This window comes from Bombina bombina, chromosome 4 (assembly GCF_027579735.1).
Source record: "Bombina bombina isolate aBomBom1 chromosome 4, aBomBom1.pri, whole genome shotgun sequence".
In the NCBI taxonomy this organism is placed as follows: domain Eukaryota; kingdom Metazoa; phylum Chordata; class Amphibia; order Anura; family Bombinatoridae; genus Bombina; species Bombina bombina.
Window position 1 is genome coordinate 758564394 of NC_069502.1, and position 21204 is coordinate 758585597.

The 21204-nt window shown below is 37.8% G+C and overlaps 1 protein-coding gene across 2 annotated transcripts in view; it reads right to left on the reverse strand.

Annotated features, from left to right (window-relative positions):
• Nucleotides 1-19030, reverse strand: part of LOC128656889 (saccharopine dehydrogenase-like oxidoreductase) — a 109307-nt gene extending 90277 nt beyond the window's left edge. Inside the window, exons 1-2 of one of the 2 annotated variants that reach the window (XM_053711054.1) lie at nt 18541-19030; nt 9754-9866 (exon numbers count right to left, since the gene is read on the reverse strand). In XM_053711054.1, coding sequence (XP_053567029.1) covers nt 9754-9866; nt 18541-18736 — 309 coding nt within the window. In that variant the 5' untranslated portion in view covers nt 18737-19030. The remainder of the gene's footprint in view (nt 1-9753; nt 9867-18540) is intronic. The other variant, XM_053711055.1, reaches the window with a different exon arrangement.
• Between the last annotated feature and the right edge of the window lie 2174 nt (nt 19031-21204).

Below are 21204 nucleotides of genomic sequence, written 5' to 3' on the forward strand. Positions count from 1 at the left end.
GGTGCGTCGGTATAATGTGCGCGGGGTCATGTGTCCTTGTGTGATGACGTCACTCTGGAATTGATTCTTAACTTCAGTGCATCGATGCAGAATCGTTTAAGTCTGCATCGGACTAACGATCATTTTCAACACCCCTAGTAAACTCAGGAGCGTGCATGTGTCTGAAGCCCTATAAAGCAGCATTTTTGCAACAATTATATTGATTTGCAAGAGCACTAGATGACTATTTCCTGTCATGTAGTGCTACTGAAAACTACCTAGGTAGCTTTTCAATAAAGAATACCATGCGAACAAAGCAAAATTTGATAATAGAAGTAAGCTGGTAACTTGTTTAAAATTCTATGCTCTGTCTGAAAATAAACAAAATAAAATTGGGGGGGGGGGGTTCATATCCCTTTAACCCAAACAAAGGGGTTTTAAAAAAAAAGTATTCTGCTAGTAGGGAAACCACTCCCAAATTTAAAAAAAAAAGTAATAGCACATATTTGAAATTAGAATTGAACCTTAGCCAGGATTATGTAACACATGAAACTGAAATACTAGAACTTTGCCCTACAAAGCACAGTCACCATAAAGCTGATTAGAGCTGGTGAGTGAACGATAAGAGAGTTCAGTCTGCTTTTGAGCAATACTAAGTCACTGTGCTCTGATGCACAAAGATCATATTTAAACATTTCACACACAGCAATGCTCAAATTAACACAGGACATGGTGCAGAGTCCCGCTAGACGCAGCAACAGAAGACTTTCTTTCAATACAATGGGCTATTTTATTATTTAGTAACTGAAGATATATTATTTATTCATAAAGAGCAGGAAAAAAAAAAATACTGATTTGAAAATGTAAGGTTGCTAGACTGTTGCATGTTTCTCAGATGCAGTTAACTTTGCATGAACCAATTTCTTTGTTACTTAGTGTTGTGAACACCCTCTGGAAATGCTGACATTTAAAATAAAATTGTTAAAGGGACACTGAACCCAAATTTTTTCTTTCATGATTCAGATAGAGAATGCAATTTTAAGCAACTTTCTAATTTACTCCTATTATCAAATTGTCCTCATTCTCTTTGTATCTTTATTTGAAATGCAAGAATATAAGTTTATATGCCGGCCCATTTTTGGTGAACCTGGGTTGTCCTTGATGATTGGTGGATAAATTCATCCACCAATAAAAAAAAAAAAAAGTGCTGTCCCGAGTCTGGAAAAAAATAAATAAATAAAAAAAAAGCTTAGATGCCTTCTTTTTCAAATAAAATTAGCAAGAGAAATAAGAAAAATAGATACTAGGAGTAAATTAGAAAGTTGCTTAAAATTGCATGCTCTATCTGAATCACACAAGAAAAACATTGGGTTCAGTGTCCCTTTCTGGAGTTATTTTTTTTTTTAAAAAACGTGAAACACAAATTTTTTCTTTCGTGATTTAAAAAGAGCACGCACTTTTAAACAACTTTCCAATTTACTTCTATTAACTAACTTGCTCCATTCTCTTGATATCCGTTGTTGAAAAGCATATCTAAATAGGTTCAATAGCTGCTTATTGGTGGCTGCACATAGATGCCCCATGTGATTGGCTCACCAATGTGCATTGCTATTTCTTCAGCTAAGGATATCTAAAGAATGACGCAAATTAGATCATAGAACTAAATTGGAATGTTGTTTAAAATTGTATTCTCTATCTGAATCATGAAACAAAATGTTTTGGTTTCAAGTCCCTTTAAATCTTAAAAAAAAGCACAATTCCCCATTTAACATTGAAAATGATTAGCCAAACCTACAGCTAAAAAAATGCACTAATTTTTATAAAATATGGCATGCACACAATTGATTAGCTAGATGCTTTCTTGGTGAAAAAAATGAGTCATTAAATGATTTTGTAGACTATATTAACAGAAACTATTTACAATTTAGCTTGACAGAATCTTTAGTCAATTTTTGGGTACTACAATTTATAATAATTTAAAAAATAATGTTAAAAGCACTAATCAAACTATTCTATCCTGAAAGGGGTCTTTAACTCTATCCCTGCCAAGAAGTCAAACTGTGAAATTTAAATCCTTAGGGACCGATTATAATGCGGGCAGATATGATCCGCTGTAGCGGATCATGTCCGCCCGACATTGCTAAATACCGACAGCATATGCTGTTGGCATTTAACATTGCACAAGCATTTCTAGTGAAATGCTTGTGCAATGCCGCCCCCTGCAGATTTGCGGCGAATCGGCCGCTAGCAGGGGGTGTCAATCATCCAGATCGTATCTAATCGGGATGATTGCTATCTGCCGCCTCAGAGGTGGTGGACAAGTTAAGGAGCAGTGGTCCTAAGGCCTTCTAAACTTATAGGTTTCCGGCTCACGCAGAAACTGCTGCATGTTAAATCAGCCCCATAGAGATAAACTAGAAGGAAAAAAAAAAAAAGGATTGTAACCATGTCTTCATTACAAACAGTGTAATTCAATGATTGAAGGGAATATGAAACAAATAATGATAAACAGCATGAAATTAAGAAGATTGTAATAGAGAATTATTGTTAAAGGGACACTGAACTCAAATTATTTCTTTCGTGATTCAGATAGAGCATACAATTTTAAGCATTTTTTTAATTTACACATTATCAATTTTTCTTGGTTCTCTTGTTAACTTTATTTGAAAAAGAAGGCATTTAAAGGACCAGTCAACACAGTAGATTTGCATAATCAACAAATGCAAGATAACAAGACAATGCAATAGCACTTAGTCTGAACTTCAAATGAACAGTAGATTTTTTTTCTGACAATTTTAAAAGTTATGTCTTTTTCCACTCCCCCTGTACCATGTGACAGCCATCAGCCAATCACAAATGCATACACATACCATGTGACAGCCATCAGCCATTCACAAATGCATACACACTTATTCTTGCACATGCTCAGTAGGAGCTGGTGACTCAAAAAGTTTAAATATAAAAAGACTGTGCATATTTAGTTAAAGGGACATTATACACTCATTTTTTCTTTGCATAAATGTTTTGTAGATGATCTATTTAAATAGCCCATAAAGATTTTTTACAAAAAAATTATAGTTTTGATTATTTTTAAATAACTGTTCTGATTTTCAGACTCCTAACCAAGCCCCAAAGTTTTATGTGAATACCGTCAGCTACCTTCTCCAGCTTGCTCCTGTTTGTGTAAAGGGTCTTTCATATGCAAAAGAAGGGGGAGTGGGCTTTCCAGCAACCTTTTCAACAGAGTTAAACTGGAAGCTTCTAAGTAAGTTTTTAAACAGTTTTATACTGGATTGTTATATCAGTATCTGTGCCTCTTATTCTTTATAGTAGTGTCTATTACATGCAGTTATATGAAAATGAGTGTATACTATCCCTTTAATGGAAGTAAATTGGAAAGTTGTTTAAAATGGCATGCTCGATCTGAATAATGAAAGTTTAATTTTAACTTGAGTGTCCCTTTAAGCTATTTTTTGGTTCAGAACCATGGAAAGCACTTGTTTATTGGTAAGTGAATTTTACCCACCAATCAGCAAGAACAACAGTGTGTCCACCAAAAATGGGCCGGCATCTAAACTTATATTCTTGCATTTCAAATAAAGATACCAAGAGAATGAAAAGAATTTGATAATAGGAGTAAATTAGAAAGTTGCTTAAAATTGCATGCTCTATCTGAATATACGTTGATAATTTGTTACTGCGTTTGATTTTGATGTTTTGGTATTCAAATTTGGACAAATGTAATGGGCATTACTGACAGTTGTGTTTTAAAAGAAATATATAATGAGATATTGTTTCAGTTACAACCAATATATATTACTATTTTCAGATAAGAGTATTTTAACCATTCAGATAAGTAAACTGTGATAATAAAGTTTTGTTTTTTAAATCCAGAAGTTATTTAATGGTTACTATAGTAAAGATTTACGTAATTGAAACACTAAAGCCAGTTATGTTTATTATGATTGGGGTGGTATAAGGCAAAAAATATGCAATTTTACTTCAATAAAAATGTATACATTTTAACAGATGAAAAACTGCTGGACACAACTACAATGTTTACTACTCGCCATACTGCAGCTTTTTTCAGAGCTATTCTTCCAATGTTAATCCTTTAAAAAGGTACTGGTTGCTGAAGCTCTGCATTTTCATATTTAGCGCCTCCATCTGGAATACTCCTGCGCCATGTGATAGAAGTGCTGACCATTCACAGATCAAGGATATGGCTTTTTCACAGCTGAATCGGGCACTTCTGGTTAGCACACATAATACCGAGCAAGAACTTTACATATGTGCAGTTTTTACACACAGTGTAAATATTACATAACATATATAATAAAAAGCCACAGGAATAATGTAGAGCAATGCAGCACTGCAAAAATGTTAGGTCCTTGCTCTGTATCATGCACACAAACCAGAAGTGCACAATACAGCTGTCAAACAGCCAGCAACATCACTGGTCTGAAAAAATTTGCACCAATTCTGTCACAGGGTGCAAAAATACCTACTCTCCAAGATGGCGGTATCCAGTAGGAAAGACTACACACACAGAAAAATTGTAAAGTCAATATCTAAAAACAAAACAAAACCAGAACACAACTTGCCTGAGTTTAAGTTTTCAATCAAATGTTAAAAAGCATTACATTTTAAAATTAAAATCCAACAGCCCAAGAGAATATATTAATACCATATATTTATTTGGTGAATTTAATTTGGAAAATTCTCTCATGGTAAGCACTAAGGGCTCGATTTATCAAAGCCCTACGGCTGTAAGTTCACACAAGAACTTGCTTGCCATAATTTAACAAGTAGCGGTCACCCCAGACCGTCGCTTCCCTAACTTATTTGCCACCTCTAAGGTCGCGAAATTCAATCTCCACGGTCGAGTCCGACCTAGGAGATTGACAGCTCTTGCCCGCGCGTGATTGGCTGTGCGTGGGATTGCGCTCGTGTGCAATGGTGATTACCTGCGGGTAATTTTGCCCCGCCACAGGCGTGCTGAGGTGTACAGAGGCGCGTATATGCGCCCCTGTACGCCTCAGCTTTGATAAATCTAGCCCTAAATAATGGAGTGTAGTAACAATATGTAAGTCGTTAATATTCTGAGCATTATCCATATCTATTCAATATAGAATTTGAGCAAGCCAGAGTGTTTTATCGATAAATAACATAAGGTGTACAATTTGGAGGGGTAGTGCTATCTTAGCACATTCAGATAAGTGCATAACAAATACTGTAGTTTTGAGCATATTTATATGTGCACAGAGGCTGGGTACAAAATATCAACCCATTTCAGTCTGACAAACTAAAAAAGTTTTATAGGGTGAAGTTACAACAGTGTTTAAAGGGACAGTCTACTCCAGATTTTTTTATTGTTTAAAAAGATAGATAATCCCTTTATAACCCTTTCTCCAGTTTTGCATAACCACCAGTGTTATATTAATATACTTTTTACCTGCGATTACCTTGTATCTAAGCTTCTGCAGACTGACCCCGAATTTGAGTTCTTTGACAGACTTGCTTTTTGCCAGTCATTGCTATCTATTTGGCACACGTGAACTAGCGCTGTCTAGTTGTGAAAAACTGTCAAAATGCACCAACAGGTGCCCTTCAAGGGCTTCAAAATTAGCTTTTGAACTTACCTAGGTTTAGCTTTCAACAAAGATTACCAAAAGAACAAAGCAAATTTGATGATAAATGTAAATTGGAAATTTGATTAAAATTGCATGGTCTGAATCGTGAAAGTTTAACCCCTTAATGACCACAGCACTTTTCCATTTTTTGTCCGTTTGGGACCAAGGCTATTTTTACATTTCTGCTGTGTTTGTGTTTAGCTGTAATTTTCCTCTTATTCATTTACTGAACCTATACATATTATATACCGTTTTTCTCGCCATTAAATAGACTTTCTAAAGATACCATTATTTTATTTACTATAAAAAAAAAATATATAAAATGAGGAAAAAATGGAAAAAAAAAAAAAACACACTTTTTCTAATTTTGACCCCCAAAATCTGTTACACATCTACAACCACCAAAAAACACCCATGCTAAATAGTTTCTAAATTTTGTCCTGAGTTTAGAAATACCCAATGTTTACATGTTCTTTGCTTTTTTTGCAAGTTATAGGGCAATAAATACAAGTAGCACTATTTCCAAACCATTATTTTTCAAAATTAGCGCTAGTTACATTAGAACAGATATCTTTCAGGAATCTCTGAATATCCATTGACATGTATATTTTTTTTTTTAGTAGACATCCCAAAGTATTGATCTAGGCCCATTTTGGTATATTTCATGCCATCATTTCTCCGCCAAATGCGATTAAATACAAAAAATCGTTCACTTTTTCACTACTTTTTTCACAAACTTTTGGTTTCTCACTGAAATGATTTACAAACAGCTTGTGCAATTATGGCTTAAATGGTTGTAAATTCTTCTCTGGGATCCCCTTTGTTCAGAAATAGCAGACATAATAGCAGACAGTGTAGTGTAGTAGACAACCCCAAGTATTGATCTAGGCCAATTTTGGTATATTTCATGCCAGCCACCATTTCACCTCCAAATGCGATCAAATTAAAACAAAAGTTAAATTTTTCACAATTTTAGGTTTCTCACTGAAATCATTTACAAACAGCTTGTGTAATTATGGCACAAATGGTTGTAAATGCTTCTCTGGGATCCCCTTTGTTCAGAAATAGCAGACATATATGGCTTTGGCATTGCTTTTTGGTAATTAGAAGGCCGCTAAATGCAACTGCGCACCACACATGTATTATGCCCAGCAGTGAAGGGGTTAATTATGTAGCTTGTAGGGTTAATTTTAGCTTTAGTGTAGTAGACAACCCAAAGTATTGATCTAGGCCCATTATGGTATATTTCATGCCACCATTTCACCGCCAAATGCGATCAAATAAAAAAAACGTTCCCCATTTCACAAACTTTAGGTTTCTCACTGAAATTATTTACAAACAACTTGTGCAATTATGGCACAAATGGTTGTAAATGCTTCTCTGGGATCCCCTTTGTTCAGAAATAGCAGACATATATGGCTTTGGCGTTGCTTTTTGGTAATTAGAAGGCCGCCAAATGCCGCTGCGCATCACACGTGTATTATGGCTAGCATGATGGGGTTAATTATGTAGCTTGTAGGGAGCTTGCAGGGTTAATTTTAGCTTTAGTGTAGAGCTCAGCCTCCCACCTGAAACATCAGACCCCCTGATCCCTCCCAAACAGCTCTCTTCCCTCCCCCACCCCACAATTGTCTCTGCCAGTACTAAAATAAAAGCTATATTTGCACTTTTTTTTTTTTAGCATATTTACATATGCTGCTGTGTAGGATCCCCCCTTAGCCCCCAACCTCACTGATCCCCCACCAAACAGCTCTCTAACCCTCCCCCTCTGCCTTAATGGGCGCCATCTTGGGTACTGGCAGCTGTCTGCCAGTACCCAGTTTAGTAAAAAAAGTATGTTTTTTTTTTTTTAATTGCCCTTTTCTGTAGTGTAGCTCCCCCCCCCCCAAGACCAACCCCTCACCCCTTCCAGATCCCTTAGATGATTATTTAATTTTTTTAAAAAAAATTTTTTTTTCCTTTTATTAACCCCTTAATGACCGGACCATTTTTCAATTTTCTTACCCTTAATGACAATGGCTATTTTTACATTTCTGCAGTGTTTGTGTTTAGATGTAATTTTCCTCTTACTCATTTACTGTACCCACACATATTATATACCGTTTTTCTCGCCATTAAATGGACTTTCTAAAGATACCATTATTTTCATCATATCTTATAATTTACTATAAAAAAATGTAAAATATGAGGAAAAAATTGAAAAAAAACACACTTTTTCTAACTTTGACCCCCAAAATCTGTTACACATCTACAACCACCAAAAAAAAAACATTCTAAATAGTTTCTAAATTTTGTCCTGAGTTTAGAAATATCCAATGTTTACATGTGCTTTGCTTTTTTTGCAAGTTATAGGGCCATAAATACAAGTAGCGCTTTGCTATTTCCAAACCACTTTTTTCCAGAATTAGCGCTAGTTACATTGGAACACTGATATCTTTCAGGAATACCTGAATATCCCTTGACATGTATATATTTATATTTAGAAGACATCCCAAAGTATTGATTCACCGCCAAATACGATCAAATAAAAAAAAAAACTTAAATTTTTCACAATTTTAGGTTTCTCACTGAAATTATTTACAAACAGCTTGTGCAATTATGGCACAAATGGTTGTAAATGCTTCTCTGGGATCCCCTTTGTTCAGAAATAGCAGACATATATGGCTTTGGCGTTGCTTTTTGGTAATAATAAGGCCGTTTAATACTGCTGCGCACCACACTTGTAATATGCCCAGCAGTTAAGGGGTTAATTAGGTAGCTTGTAGGGTTAATTTTTAGCTTTAGCGTAGAGATCAGCCTCCCACCTGACACATCCCACCCCCTGATCCCCCCCTGACCCCCCTCAAACAGCTCTCTTCCCTCCCCCACCTCACAATTGTCACCGCCATCTTAAGTACTGGCAGAAAGTCTGCCAGTACTGAAATAAAAATAATTTATTATTATTTTTTTAATTTTTTCATACAGTCTGCAGTGATGGATCCCCCCTTACCCCACAACCTCCCTGATCCCCCCAATACATCTCTCTAAACCTCCCCCTCTAACTATTTGCCGCCATCTTGGGTACTGGCAGCTGTCTTTTTTTTTTACTTTTTTCTATTTAATACTTGTTTTCTGTAGTGTAGCTGGCCCCCCTAAACGATCTACATCCCTCCCCCTCCCAGATCCCTTACTAAAGAGCTAAGATCCCCCTGCTTCCACATTGGTCTTTTTTTTTTTCTCTTTCATTATCGGCATAATTTGCGTGCACGCGCACGCGCCCCCCCGCCCCCCCCGGCCGCAATCGCCGCTCGGGTAAAAAATGCAGACTAGGTAAGATCGCTTTGGGAAATATAAGGAGGCTGCTAGAGATTAAGGCAGCAAACAACAACCAACGAATTTGTTAGTATCAGTGCTGGTTCAGAAAGGGCCACACAGTGGCCCTTTCTGAATCGGTATGTAAAATAGGGGATTGCAGTGATGCCTCAATATTGAGGCATCACTACAATCCCTTGGAAGCAGCTGGAAGCGATCGTGATCGCTTCCAGCACTTCAGACAACAGAGGACGTACCAGGTACGTCAATTGTCACTAAGGGAGTTTTTTCTATGACGTACCTGGTACGTCCTCTGTCATTAAGGGGTTAACTTTGTTTTTCTGCAGTGTAGCGGTTCCCTCCTGCTCCCGCCCCATGCACGCGCCGCCCCGCCACCGCCGCCCCCCGTGCGCGCTCCCATCTGTTCCGCCCCCCTCCACTCGGCACATCGATGGCTGCCCACCCGCCTCCCAGACTTGCTCCCACCCACCAACGATACCGGTCACCGATGTCCGGTGCAGAGAGGGCCACAGAGTGGCTCTCTCTGCATCGGATGGCCAAGGGGGGTTATTGCAGGATGCCTCGATATCGAGGCATAACTGCAATAACCGGAAAGCAGTTGGAAGCGAGCAGGATCGCTTCCAGCTGCTTTCCAGACCAAGGACGTATGCCACACGTCCTCTGTCATTAACTGTATTTTTTTGAGGACGTATGGCGTACGTCCTTGGTCGTTAAGGGGTTAATTTGACTAGACTGTCCCTTTAACAATTTATATATTAATCTAATAAGGCTGCAAAAGAACAAAAAAAAAAAAATAGTTCTTTCCTTCACCCAGCTGTTTAATACTTACTGGTCCCACACAATCGAGAACAACAGAGGCCTTTTTACACATCTCTGCCAGGGAAGGGGGGTCGTTTACATCACAGATTATAATGCCAATCTCGGTCTTCAGCTGTGGCTTAGCTAAGAAAGGCCAAGAAAAATAAAAAATAGTGACTGGTACAGAATTACAAACATGTTAAAATAGTCTTTACAAAGCAGATACACTCTTAATGCTGACAAGTCAAAAAGGCCTTGTCTGTGTGCATGAGACTTGCTAATTTGTGTTTACCTGGGACTTTTCTAAGCTTATATTGATGTGGCAATTGCCTTCCTTAATCAGTCATTTATAAACCGTTTCCTCTCCTGCTCTAGATACCAGTATTGCTCAGATTAGGTAATGTTGTTGGGGTCAATCCCCTTTTTAGATTAGCTTTAGAGCAATCCGTGTATTCTCTGAGCCCTGAAGGTTACGGTGTATTTGAACTATTACCCAGGGAAGTAATTCTGTTTTTGAAGTCTCACACACACAGTCCTGATCTGTTTCTTAATCTAAGTTTTAAAATGTATGTCTCACATATTTATGTTATACATTTGGTACTATTTACCAACCTTTTTTATTTTATTCTATCATTAGTAAAAGTTACGTTTTAATAACCAGTTCTGGACACAATCCGGTTTTCAATGCATATTGTTACTATATAGTGTTTTGTGAGTGCTGGGTACTGTCAAACTTCTCTCTCTTTTTTGTACCTGACAAGTCAAAAAGCAGACTTTAATAATTATACTGTATGATACATTTTATAAATGTAGAGAAAAGAGTTATTAAAAAATATTCTAATCCGAGTCACTCCAGCTAATTTGTTGTGAATTTATGGCTCTGGTTGCCACGTATTAAAAAAAACAAAAAAAAAAACCAACAGACTAAGCAATATTTATTTAAATACAGAGCATGTGAAAATTAGAGCAATAAAAACACAAGTTCGTATTGCATCAGCTTCTTATCACACAATCTAAAATCTGCTAAATCATTCCACATTACCTCAGAGAATCTGTAAGTGGAATGCAAAAATAAATTTGTCAGCATTACCAAATCCTTCCCTACACATAAGAAATCTTTACCAACTTTTTATACCAGTTAAGCACATTGACAAACCAGGGTTGACTTTAAAAGAATATTAAAGTCAAAGTAAAATGAAGGAGTAGCAATGCACTACTGGCAGCATATAGACAACAATCAGCAGCTAGCTCTGAAGCAGTATTTCTCCTAAGCCTACCTAAGTATGCTTTTAAACAAAGGATTCCAAGAGAACGAAGCAAATTAAGTAGAAATTGGAAAGCTGTTTATTATTGAATGCTATATCTAAATAATAATAAAAGTTTAATTTTGACTTTACCGTCCCTTCAAGAACCTCCCTACATTTTCCAATAAGGCTCTGCGGTGGAATTGCTTCCACTCAGTTCTATTGATTTAGAAAATATATATGCTCCCATATAGACTTATGGAATGGTTAGTTTTTAGTCTATTTATTAAACACATATTCAATATAAACTTATGATACATAAGCCATATATAGTCTGGAAGCAAGCTCATCTTTAAAGATAAACTGTCAGTGATTAAAATTCCTTTGTGTGTGGCAAAAGGGGAATAAAAAGGGAGTAATCTAGGAACTTAAAGGGACATTAAACACTTTGAGATGGTAATATAAAATGATAAACTATATATATATATATAAAACAACTCTGCAATATACTTTCATCATTTATTTTGTCCTCTTTGCCTGTATTTCCATTCTGAAATTGTGAGCTTTTCAGTTCCTGTTAGAAATGGAGGTGCAGAACACTGTTAAATCCAGCACAACCATTGGCTGCACACTCTAGTGACCTGTGTATAACTGTCCCTAATTGGCCACAGCAGAGAAGGTAACACAAATTACAACATGGCAGCTCCCAGTGTTTTATAGACACTAAACTTTACACTTATGTTGTCACTTTTTAAACAACTAATGAAACTTTAAAAAATACATCTACATGTTACTCATGGACTTATCTTTTCTTTGAATGCATCATTCTATCTAGCATGTATTCAGTGTTTAATGTCCCTTTAAAAAAAAACAACAAAAAAGTACCAATTTTTTCCAGTGGGCCCTTTTCTTATATCAACTTGTCATTTTTCTTTCATCCTTCACAAAATTGTGATCCTACTAAACAGAGATGCGTGGCGGCATGGTTCTGTTCTCTCACAGCACATTTTGATGCATATGCATTTTGCTCCCATCCCATTATATATTATTATAATGGCACCCACTTATGGTCTTTGAAGTTCTGTGACACCGAGTGATTTCTTTTCATGACGGCAAGTTTTTGATCATAAGGCCCTTTTGTCAGTTTGAGCTTGATGATCAAAAACTTGTCTGAGTGGGGAGAAAAAAAAATCACACAAAATCTATTTATTTTTTTATTGAGCATTAAATTGCAATGTAGGTGTTCTTCTTATCCAGGACCCTGCATAGTAAGACAAACAGCACTAAAGCTAAAATTTGCCTTTCTGAATTTGAGCGACCTCACAGTACTGATGATGCTTCTAAGCTAATCTAACAGAGCAGAGAGCTTTAGATCATAGGGCCCTCAGCAACATGGCTCATAGTAAAGCTAGTTACTACTTACCAATACCATGGAAATAACCTGACTAGTGTAAGACCTTGAGACATCACACAATCCCAGCACTGAAGTAACTCCAACCAAACATTCAAAGCAAAATCAGTTCATCTTTATTCAAAGATAAAAACAGGGACACAACAGTATCCAGTAACAAGGGGATAGGAGGACCATAGCCCACCCGTATCATGTGTTTTGTGCCTCCCAGATAACATCAGTGAATAAGTGCCTGGGAGGCGCGAAACACGTATGATACAGGTGGGCTATGGTGGTCCTATCCCCTTGTTACTGGATACTGTTGTGTCCCTGTGTGTTTTTATCTTTGAATAAAAAAGAACTGATTTTGCTTTGAATGTTTGGTTGGAGTTTCTTCAGTGTCTGGATTGTGTGATGTCACATTTGGATTGAGCCTATACTGGGGCTATTCCCTAAGCACCTGACCGACACTCCCACCGCATGTGTGTCTATATGGAAGAATGCCACAGTTTGGAGAGCGTGATTCAGCTAGAGAATCCTACCCTTTGTGTCTGTTAGTGTAAGACCTCTCCACTGCCCACCAAAGATGATTAAAGGGACATTAAACAGCGGAGTACAACTACAGTAGGATGGTTACTGCTTACTATACTTATGTATTTCCTCCTGTACCATGTTTAAAACCATTCTCTTATTTTAACTAATTACAGAATCCATCTACTAAAGCTCTATATTTCATACTCGGCATCTCCATCTTGTAGCACCTGTATTGTTGCTTGCACTTTCTCACATAATAGAGAAAGGAATTGTTACATTGTTGCACTTTTTTTCACTGTTTAAAGTGAATATAAACGTTAATGAATTAAAGGCCAGCATCAAAAAATAATCTTAAAAACAGGGGCAATTTAATTCATTAAAGTTTAAAAAGATGCTTATTTTTCAAAATATTGACCTTTGTGTTTTGGTAAACATACTCCTCCTGCTGTAGTTAGCAGAACGATTACTAACCCAGCTTGCGCCAATCGTTGTGTGCCCCCTTTGGCGTCCAGCTCGTGGGGCACCGCAATGATTGGAGGAGCCCGGATTTGTAATCTATATGCTAATGAAAGCAGGAGATGCGGGCTGAGGATCAGCGTTATGTCTACCATAACGCAAAAGTATTTTTAAAAATAAGCATCATTGTGGTTGCACATATGGTGGAATTGCCCCAAAATAAGAGACTTCTGGAACGAGGTGTTCGAGATAATTAACAAAAAACTCCAACTTTCTATACAACCGGCAGCCTCAACATTACTCTATCTAGACCTCCCGAAGTTCAACCATCAACATGACAGACCCCTATTTATCACAATGCTTATCGGTGCCAAAGCACTGATCCCTAAGAAATGGAAGACTCAGACAGTACCTTCAAACTTGACTGGGAAAACCTTGTCACCACACAACTACAACTAGAGAGATACCACTACACCAAAATAGGGAAACTTGACATACATGTCCTTGACATGGAAAGATACCCCACTCTAAACCCTCCAACCCACTTCTCTACTACTACGGGGTTTGTACACCAAATGCAACGATCATACCCCCTCCACCTGTGGCAGTCTGCAATACTCCCTTAGACTTCCCTTCGATCCTGTACCTACCTCCCACTTCCCCTCATCCCTTTCCAACCTCTCCCCATCCTCTAAGATGAAACCATTCCCCTCCCCTGGACCTCACCCTTCACCGTGCCCCACCTACCCCTCCTCACAGATTCCCCCCCCCCCCCCCATAAAGATATGTAACATGTAAAGGAAACAGACTGAAACTTTTGTTAAGTTCATATTTATTAAACCAAAGTTAAAGATACAAAGCTAAACAGTAAAGAAAAGTTAAAACCATTGCAAAGAGGCTACAAGTTGCAGGAGCCTGGATGTATGACCTAATGACAACTTCTGCCTACGGACGAGCAGGGACATTAATATGCCACAGTAGGCATCTGCGGCCCTTTGGCCTCAAGAGACTACACAGAGTAATGTAGAGACACTTGAGTTATGTCCTAAAATCTACTATGTTGTCCTTGTGCACAGCCTCGATTGTTCAGTGGCTCCTGTACCATTATTGTTATTTTGATTTTCCAAATAAAGCTTTGCAAAAAAAAAAAAAAAAAAAAGCATCATTGTGAACTTTAATGAATTAAAGTGCACCTGTTTTTAAAAGTATTATTTGATACTGGCTTTTAATTCATTAAAGTTTACATTCGCTTTAAAAGTTACAAAACAAATACACAATCCAAGATAGTGGCACCCAGTGAGAAGATGCAGAGCTTCAATACTGATAATTGTAAGGGGTTAAAAAAAAAAAGAAAAAGAAAAAAAAAGGAGAGAATGACTTTGAAAGGTAGCAGTAAGAGGAGGAAAACAGATAGCATGGTTAGTAGTAACAATGCTATTATAGTTGTACCCATGAGTTCAATGTCTCTTTAACCTCTTAAGGACATATGACGGAATTTTTCCGTCAAAAAACAATTGAGCAAACTGAAAGCTGTGTCCTTAAAGGGTAATTTCCTGCTTGTTGTAATGTGGGTTTATTTATTTAAATTTAAATTTTTTATTTTTTTTTATTATTTTTTTTTAATAAAGATTTTTATTGAGGTTTAACTTTCACATACATGACCATCAAGAATGACTTACAATGCAATAATCAACAGCACAGTATTAGAGCAGGACATAGTAATCTTAGGAAAACACAATGTGCATGAATACAATAACAAGTATAATTACATGCCAGAAACCTCATTTTTACTCTATATATGAACAAGAATGTGCCTTTCTATAGTAAGTCTAAATGACAAATAATTAATTCCCCTCTATGTGACACAGCAGCCACTCTTGGACTGCAAACCATTAGAGAAAATTAAGAAGGGGGTATGAGGGAGAAGAGATGGAAGGGCCACGTGAGGGCCCATAAATAAATGTTATTAAATTTAGATTTTAAACATGTTGGTGATTATTATTAAAGGAAAAGTTCTGCTATAAATAATTGTGCACAGCTAAAGAATTATTATTTTTTTTGAAGTCTTGTACACAAATTAATCCTATAATAATCAATCCTTTAAAAAGAAGTTAAGAAAAAGATTGTTCACAATTATCAAGAGTGGTTGCTTTAAAAGTTACACCCATTACTGATGCACCTGAATAAATAGTCCCATTAATCAGCACTCAGGTTACTCAAAGCACATCATATTATTCCCTCCTCATATTAAAATGTATATTAAAATGAAATAGTGGTGTTGACACTAATCAAATTGCATGTTCTGCAACCACACAGGGTCTATTTTAACCCCTTGACTACAAAAAAGAACTATAATGCGTCATCTTTCTCAGTCTGACAGTTAAAGGGACATGAAACCCACATTTTTTCTTTCATGATTTAGAAAGAGCTTGCATTTTTAACCCCTTAACGACCGAGGACGTGCAGGGTACGTCCTCAAAAAAAAGGCAGTTAACGCCTGAGAACGTACCCTGCACGTCCTCGGTGTGGAAAGCAGCTGGAAGCGATCCTGCTCACTTCCAGCTGCTTTCCGGTTATTGCAGTGATGCCTCGATATGGAGGCATCCTGCAATAACCGTTTTAAGCCATCCGGTGCAGAGAGAGCCACTCTGTGGCCCTCTCTGCACCGGAGATCGGTGGCTTATAGCGTTGGTGGGTGGGAGCCGGACCGGGAGGCGGCCATCGATGGCCCTTCGTGATGTGGAGGGGGGCGGGATCGTGGGCGGGGAGGCCAGGGGGCGCGCACGTGCACGGGAGGGCGGGGGGCGAGCGCGTGCACGGGGAGGGAGCGGGTGGGAACCGCTACACTACAGAAAAAAATTGTAGGAAAATGATAAAAAAATAGCATAAAATAAATAAATCAAACGAAAAAAATAAATCAGTTAGGTGGTGGGTGTTGGGCTGTGGGGAGGGGGAAGCTACACTACAGAAAAACCGGGTAAAAAATAAAATAAAACATATTTTTTTGCAAACTGGGTACTGGCAGACAGCTGCCAGTACCCAAGATGGCCCCCAATAAGGCAGAGGGGAGGGTTAGAGAGCGGTTTTGGGGGGATCAGGGAGGTTGGGGGCTAAAGGGGGGATCCTACACAGTAGCATATGTAAATTTTTTATTTTAGTACTTTTATTTTAGTACTGGCAGACTTTCTGCCAGTACTTAAGATGGCGGGGACAATTGTGGGGTGGGGGAGGGAAGGGAGCTGTTTGGGAGGCATCAGGGGGTGGGATGTGTCAGGTGGGAGGCTGATCTCTACACTAAAGCTAAAATTAACCCTGCAAGCTCCCTACAAACTCCCTAATTAACCCCTTCACTGCTAGCCATAATACACGTGTGAGGCGCAGCAGCATTTAGCGGTCTTCTAATTACCAGAAAGCAACGCCAAAGTCATATATGTCTGCTATTTCTGAACAAAGGAGATCCCAGAGAAGCATTTACAACCATTTGTACCATAATTGCACAAACTGTTTGTAAATGTTTTCAGTGAGAAACCTAAAATTGTGAAAAATATAACTTTTTTTTTTTTTTTAATTTGATCGCATTTGGCGGTAAAATGGTGGCATGAAATATACCAAAATGGGCCTAGATCAATACTTTGGGTTGTGTACTACACTATACTAAAGCTAAAATTAACCATACAAGCTCCCTACAAGCTCCCTAATTAACCCCTGCACTGCTGGGCATAATACACGTGTGGTGCGCAGCGGCATTTAGTGGCCTTCTAATTACCAAAAAGCAATGCCAAAGCCATATATGGCTGCTATTTCTGAACAAAGGGGATCCCAGAGAAGCATTTACAACCATTTGTGCCATATATGCACAAGCTGTTTGTAAATCATTTTAGTGAGAAACCTAAAATTGTGAAAAATTTAACGTTTTTTTTTATTTGATCGCATTTGGCGGTGAAATGGTGGCATGAAATATACCAAAATTGGCCTAGATCAATACTTGGGGTTGTCTACTATACTACACTAAAGCTAAAATTAACCCTACAAGCTCCCTAAAAGCTCCCTAATTAACCCCTTAACTGCTGGGCATAATACATGTGTGGTGCGCAGTGGCATTTAGCGACCTTCTAATTACCAAAAAGCAACGCCAAAGCTATATATGTCTGCTATTTCTGAACAAAGGGGATCCCAGAGAAGAATTTACAACCATTTATGCCATAATTGCACAAGCTGTTTGTAAATAATTTCAGTGAGACACCGAAAGTTTGTGAAAAAGTGAACGATTTTTTGTATTTGATCGCATTTGGCGGGGGAATGGTGGAAGAAATATACCAAAATTGGCCTAGATCAATACTTTGGGATGTCTACTAAAAAAAAAATATATACATGTCAAGGGATATTCAGCGATTCCTGAAAGATATTAGTGTCCCAATGTAACTAGCGCTAATTTTGAAAAAAAGTGGTTTGGAAATAGCAAAGTGCTACTTGTATTTATGGCCCTATAACTTGCAAAAAAAGCAAAGAACATGTAAACATTGGGTATTTCTAAACTCAGGACAAAATTTAGAAACTATTTAGCATGGGTGTTTTTTGGTGGTTGTAGATGTGTAACAGATTTTTGGGGTCAAAGTTAGAAAAAGTGTGTTTTTTTCCATTTTTCCTCATATTTTATAAAAAATTTTTATAGTAAATTATAAGATATGATGAAAATAATGGTATCTTTAGAAAGTCCATTTAATGGCGAGAAAAACGGTATATAATATGTGTGGGTACAGTAAATAAGCAAGAGGAAAATTACAGCTAAACACAAACACCGCAAAAATGTAAAAATAGCCTTGGTCCCAAACAGACAGAAAATGGAAAAGTGCTGTGGTCATTAAGGGGTTAAACAACCTAATTTACTTCTATTATCTAATTTGCTTCATTTTCCTGTTATCCTTTGCCGAAAAGCATATCTAGATAGGCTTAGTAGCTGCTGATTGGTGGCTGCACACAAATGCCTTGTGTGATTGGCTCACCCATGTGCATTGCTATTTCTTCTAAAAAGGATATCTAAAGAATGAAGCAAATTAGATAATAGAAGTAAATTGGAATGTTGTTTAAAATTGTTTTCTCTATCTCAATCATGAAATATTTTTTGGGGGTTTAGTGTCCCTTTAATTAAAACCCGGTTTTCTCTGCAATATCTGTGAACTTGTGAGATCCTTACCCAGCCTGTCTGCGGCTCTCTGCAGCACTTCCTCCAGTTTTTCCTTGTTCCTCCCCGCCACTGCCCAGCGGAGACCAGGACCCCTGAATTCATCCCCATCAGCAGCTCGAGATACTTCCTCTACCACAAACTGCCCAGTAAACCCCGAAGCCCCAAATATGACAAACTGATATTCGCGCTCCCCGGCGGTCGTCATAGTAACTGCTGTCGCTGTTAGTCAGCAAGAAGAGAACAGCCAAGACAGCTAGCAATAGGAAGCGCAATGAAATTATGAACGCAAGAAGCCTGGGACACTGAAGACTAGGCTTGGCTAGGGAATCACTGACTCGACTCTCTGCAGTGAACTGGGTGAATTTAATCATTAAAGTGATTCAGTTCATTGCCTGTGCTGTGTAAAAGCCACTTCATAGTTAGTGAAGGTGGAGCTTAGGACACAGCTTTCAAATCAGCTCAAAGTAGTCTAACTGCAGACTGGAGCTCCACTCTAGACAGAAAACATGTGACCTCCGCTGACTCTAGACAGGAAACATGTGACCTCCGCTGACTCTAGACAGGAAACATGTGACCTACACTCAAAGCTTTTTTTTTTTTAATCAACTTTAATGTAACAAACAACCTATAGACAATCATTCTGAAAACTAAACATTTTGCAGCTTTCTTGTTCTTCTTAATGTGCACTCACTGTGGTTTATGCTGATTGTCATTTATAAGGTAACCACTGTGAGTGTACATTAAGAAGAACAAGAAAGCTGCAAAATGTTTAGTTTTCAGAATGATTGTCTATAGGTTGTTTGTTACATTAAAGTTTTTTTTTTTTTTTAAAAAAAAGCTTTGAGTGGTCACATGTTTCCTGTCTAGAGTGGAGCTCCAGTCTGCAGCTAGACCCTTCTCAATCAGCTCAGCTCATGACCTGTAATATGAGCTGTGTGTTTCACTCAGTAAAGAGCTTGTATGAGTCTTTGCCTGAATCACACAGCATTATTTAACAGTGCACAGCTCTGCTGTTTCTAGACAGTGAAGAAAGATTTTAATAAAGTAATGTATATGGTTATTTTTAACCTGTTTTAATTTTAAATGAATATCTGTTTTTATTAGATTTTTACTGAAACTTATATCTGATTCACACAGTTTATATTAACCCCTTAATGACCACAGCACTTTTCCATTTTCTGTCCGTTTGGGACCAAGGCTATTTTTACATTTTTGCGGTGTTTGTGTTTAGCTGTAATTTTCTTCTTACTCATTTACTGTACCCACACATATTATATACCGTTTTTCTCGCCATTAAATAGACTTTCTAAAGATACCATTATTTTCATCATATCTTATAATTTACTATAAAAAAATTTATAAAATATGAGGAAAAATGGAAAAAAACACACTTTTTCTAACTTTGACCCCCAAAATCTGTTAGACATCTACAACCCCCAAAAAACACCCATGCTAAATAGTTTCTAAATTTTGTCCTGAGTTTAGAAATACCCAATGTTTACATCTTCTTTGCTTTTTTTGCAAGTTATAGGGCCATAAATATAAGTAGCACTTTGCTATTTCCAAACCACTTTTTTTCAAAATTAGCGCTAGTTACATTGGGACACTGATATCTTTCAGGAATCGCTGAATATCCCTTGACATGTATATATTTTTTTTTAGTAGACATCCCAAAGTATTGATCTAGGCCCATTTTGGTATATTTCATGCCACCATTTCACCGCCAAATGCGATCAAATACAAAAAATCGTTCACTTTTTCACAAATATTTTCACAAACTTTCGGTTTCTCACTGAAATTATTTACAAACAGCTTGTGCAATTATGGCATAAATGGTTGTAAATTCTTCTCTGGGATCCCCTTTGTTCAGAAATAGCAGACATATATGGCTTTGGCGTTGCTTTTTGGTAATTAGAAGGCCGCTAAATGCCACTGCGCACCACAAGTGTATTATGCCCATCAGTTAAGGGGTTAATTAGGGAGTTTTTAGGGAGCTTGTAGGGTTAATTTTAGCTTTAGTGTAGTGTAGTAGACAACCCCAAGTATTGATCTAGGCACATTTTGGTATATTTCATGCCACCATTTCACCGCCAAATGCGATCAAATTAAAAAAAACGTTAAATTTTTCACAATTTTAGGTTTCTCACTGAAATCATTTACAAACAGCTTGTGCAATTATGGCACAAATGGTTGTAAATGCTTGTCTGGGATCCCCTTTGTTCAGAAATAGCAGACATATATGACTTTGGCGTTGCTTTCTGGTAATTAGAAGGCTGCTAAATCCTGCTGCGCCTCACACGTATATTATGGCTAGCAGTGAAGGGGTTAATTAGGGAGTTTGTAGGGAGTTTGCAGGGTTAATTTTAGCTTTAGTGTAGAGATCAGCCTCCCACCTGACACATCCCACCCCCTGATCCCTCCCAAACAGCTCCCTTCCCTCCCCCACCCCACAATTGTCCCCGCCATCTTAAGTACTGGCAGAAAGTCTGCCAGTACTAAAATAAAAGGGTTTTTTAAATTTTTTTTAGCATATTTACATATGCTACAGTGTAGGATCCCCCCCTTAGCCCCCAACCTCCCTGATCCCCCCCAAAACCGCTCTCTAACCCTCCCCTCTGCCTTATTGGGGGCCATCTTGGGTACTGGCAGCTGTCTGCCAGTACCCAGTTTGCA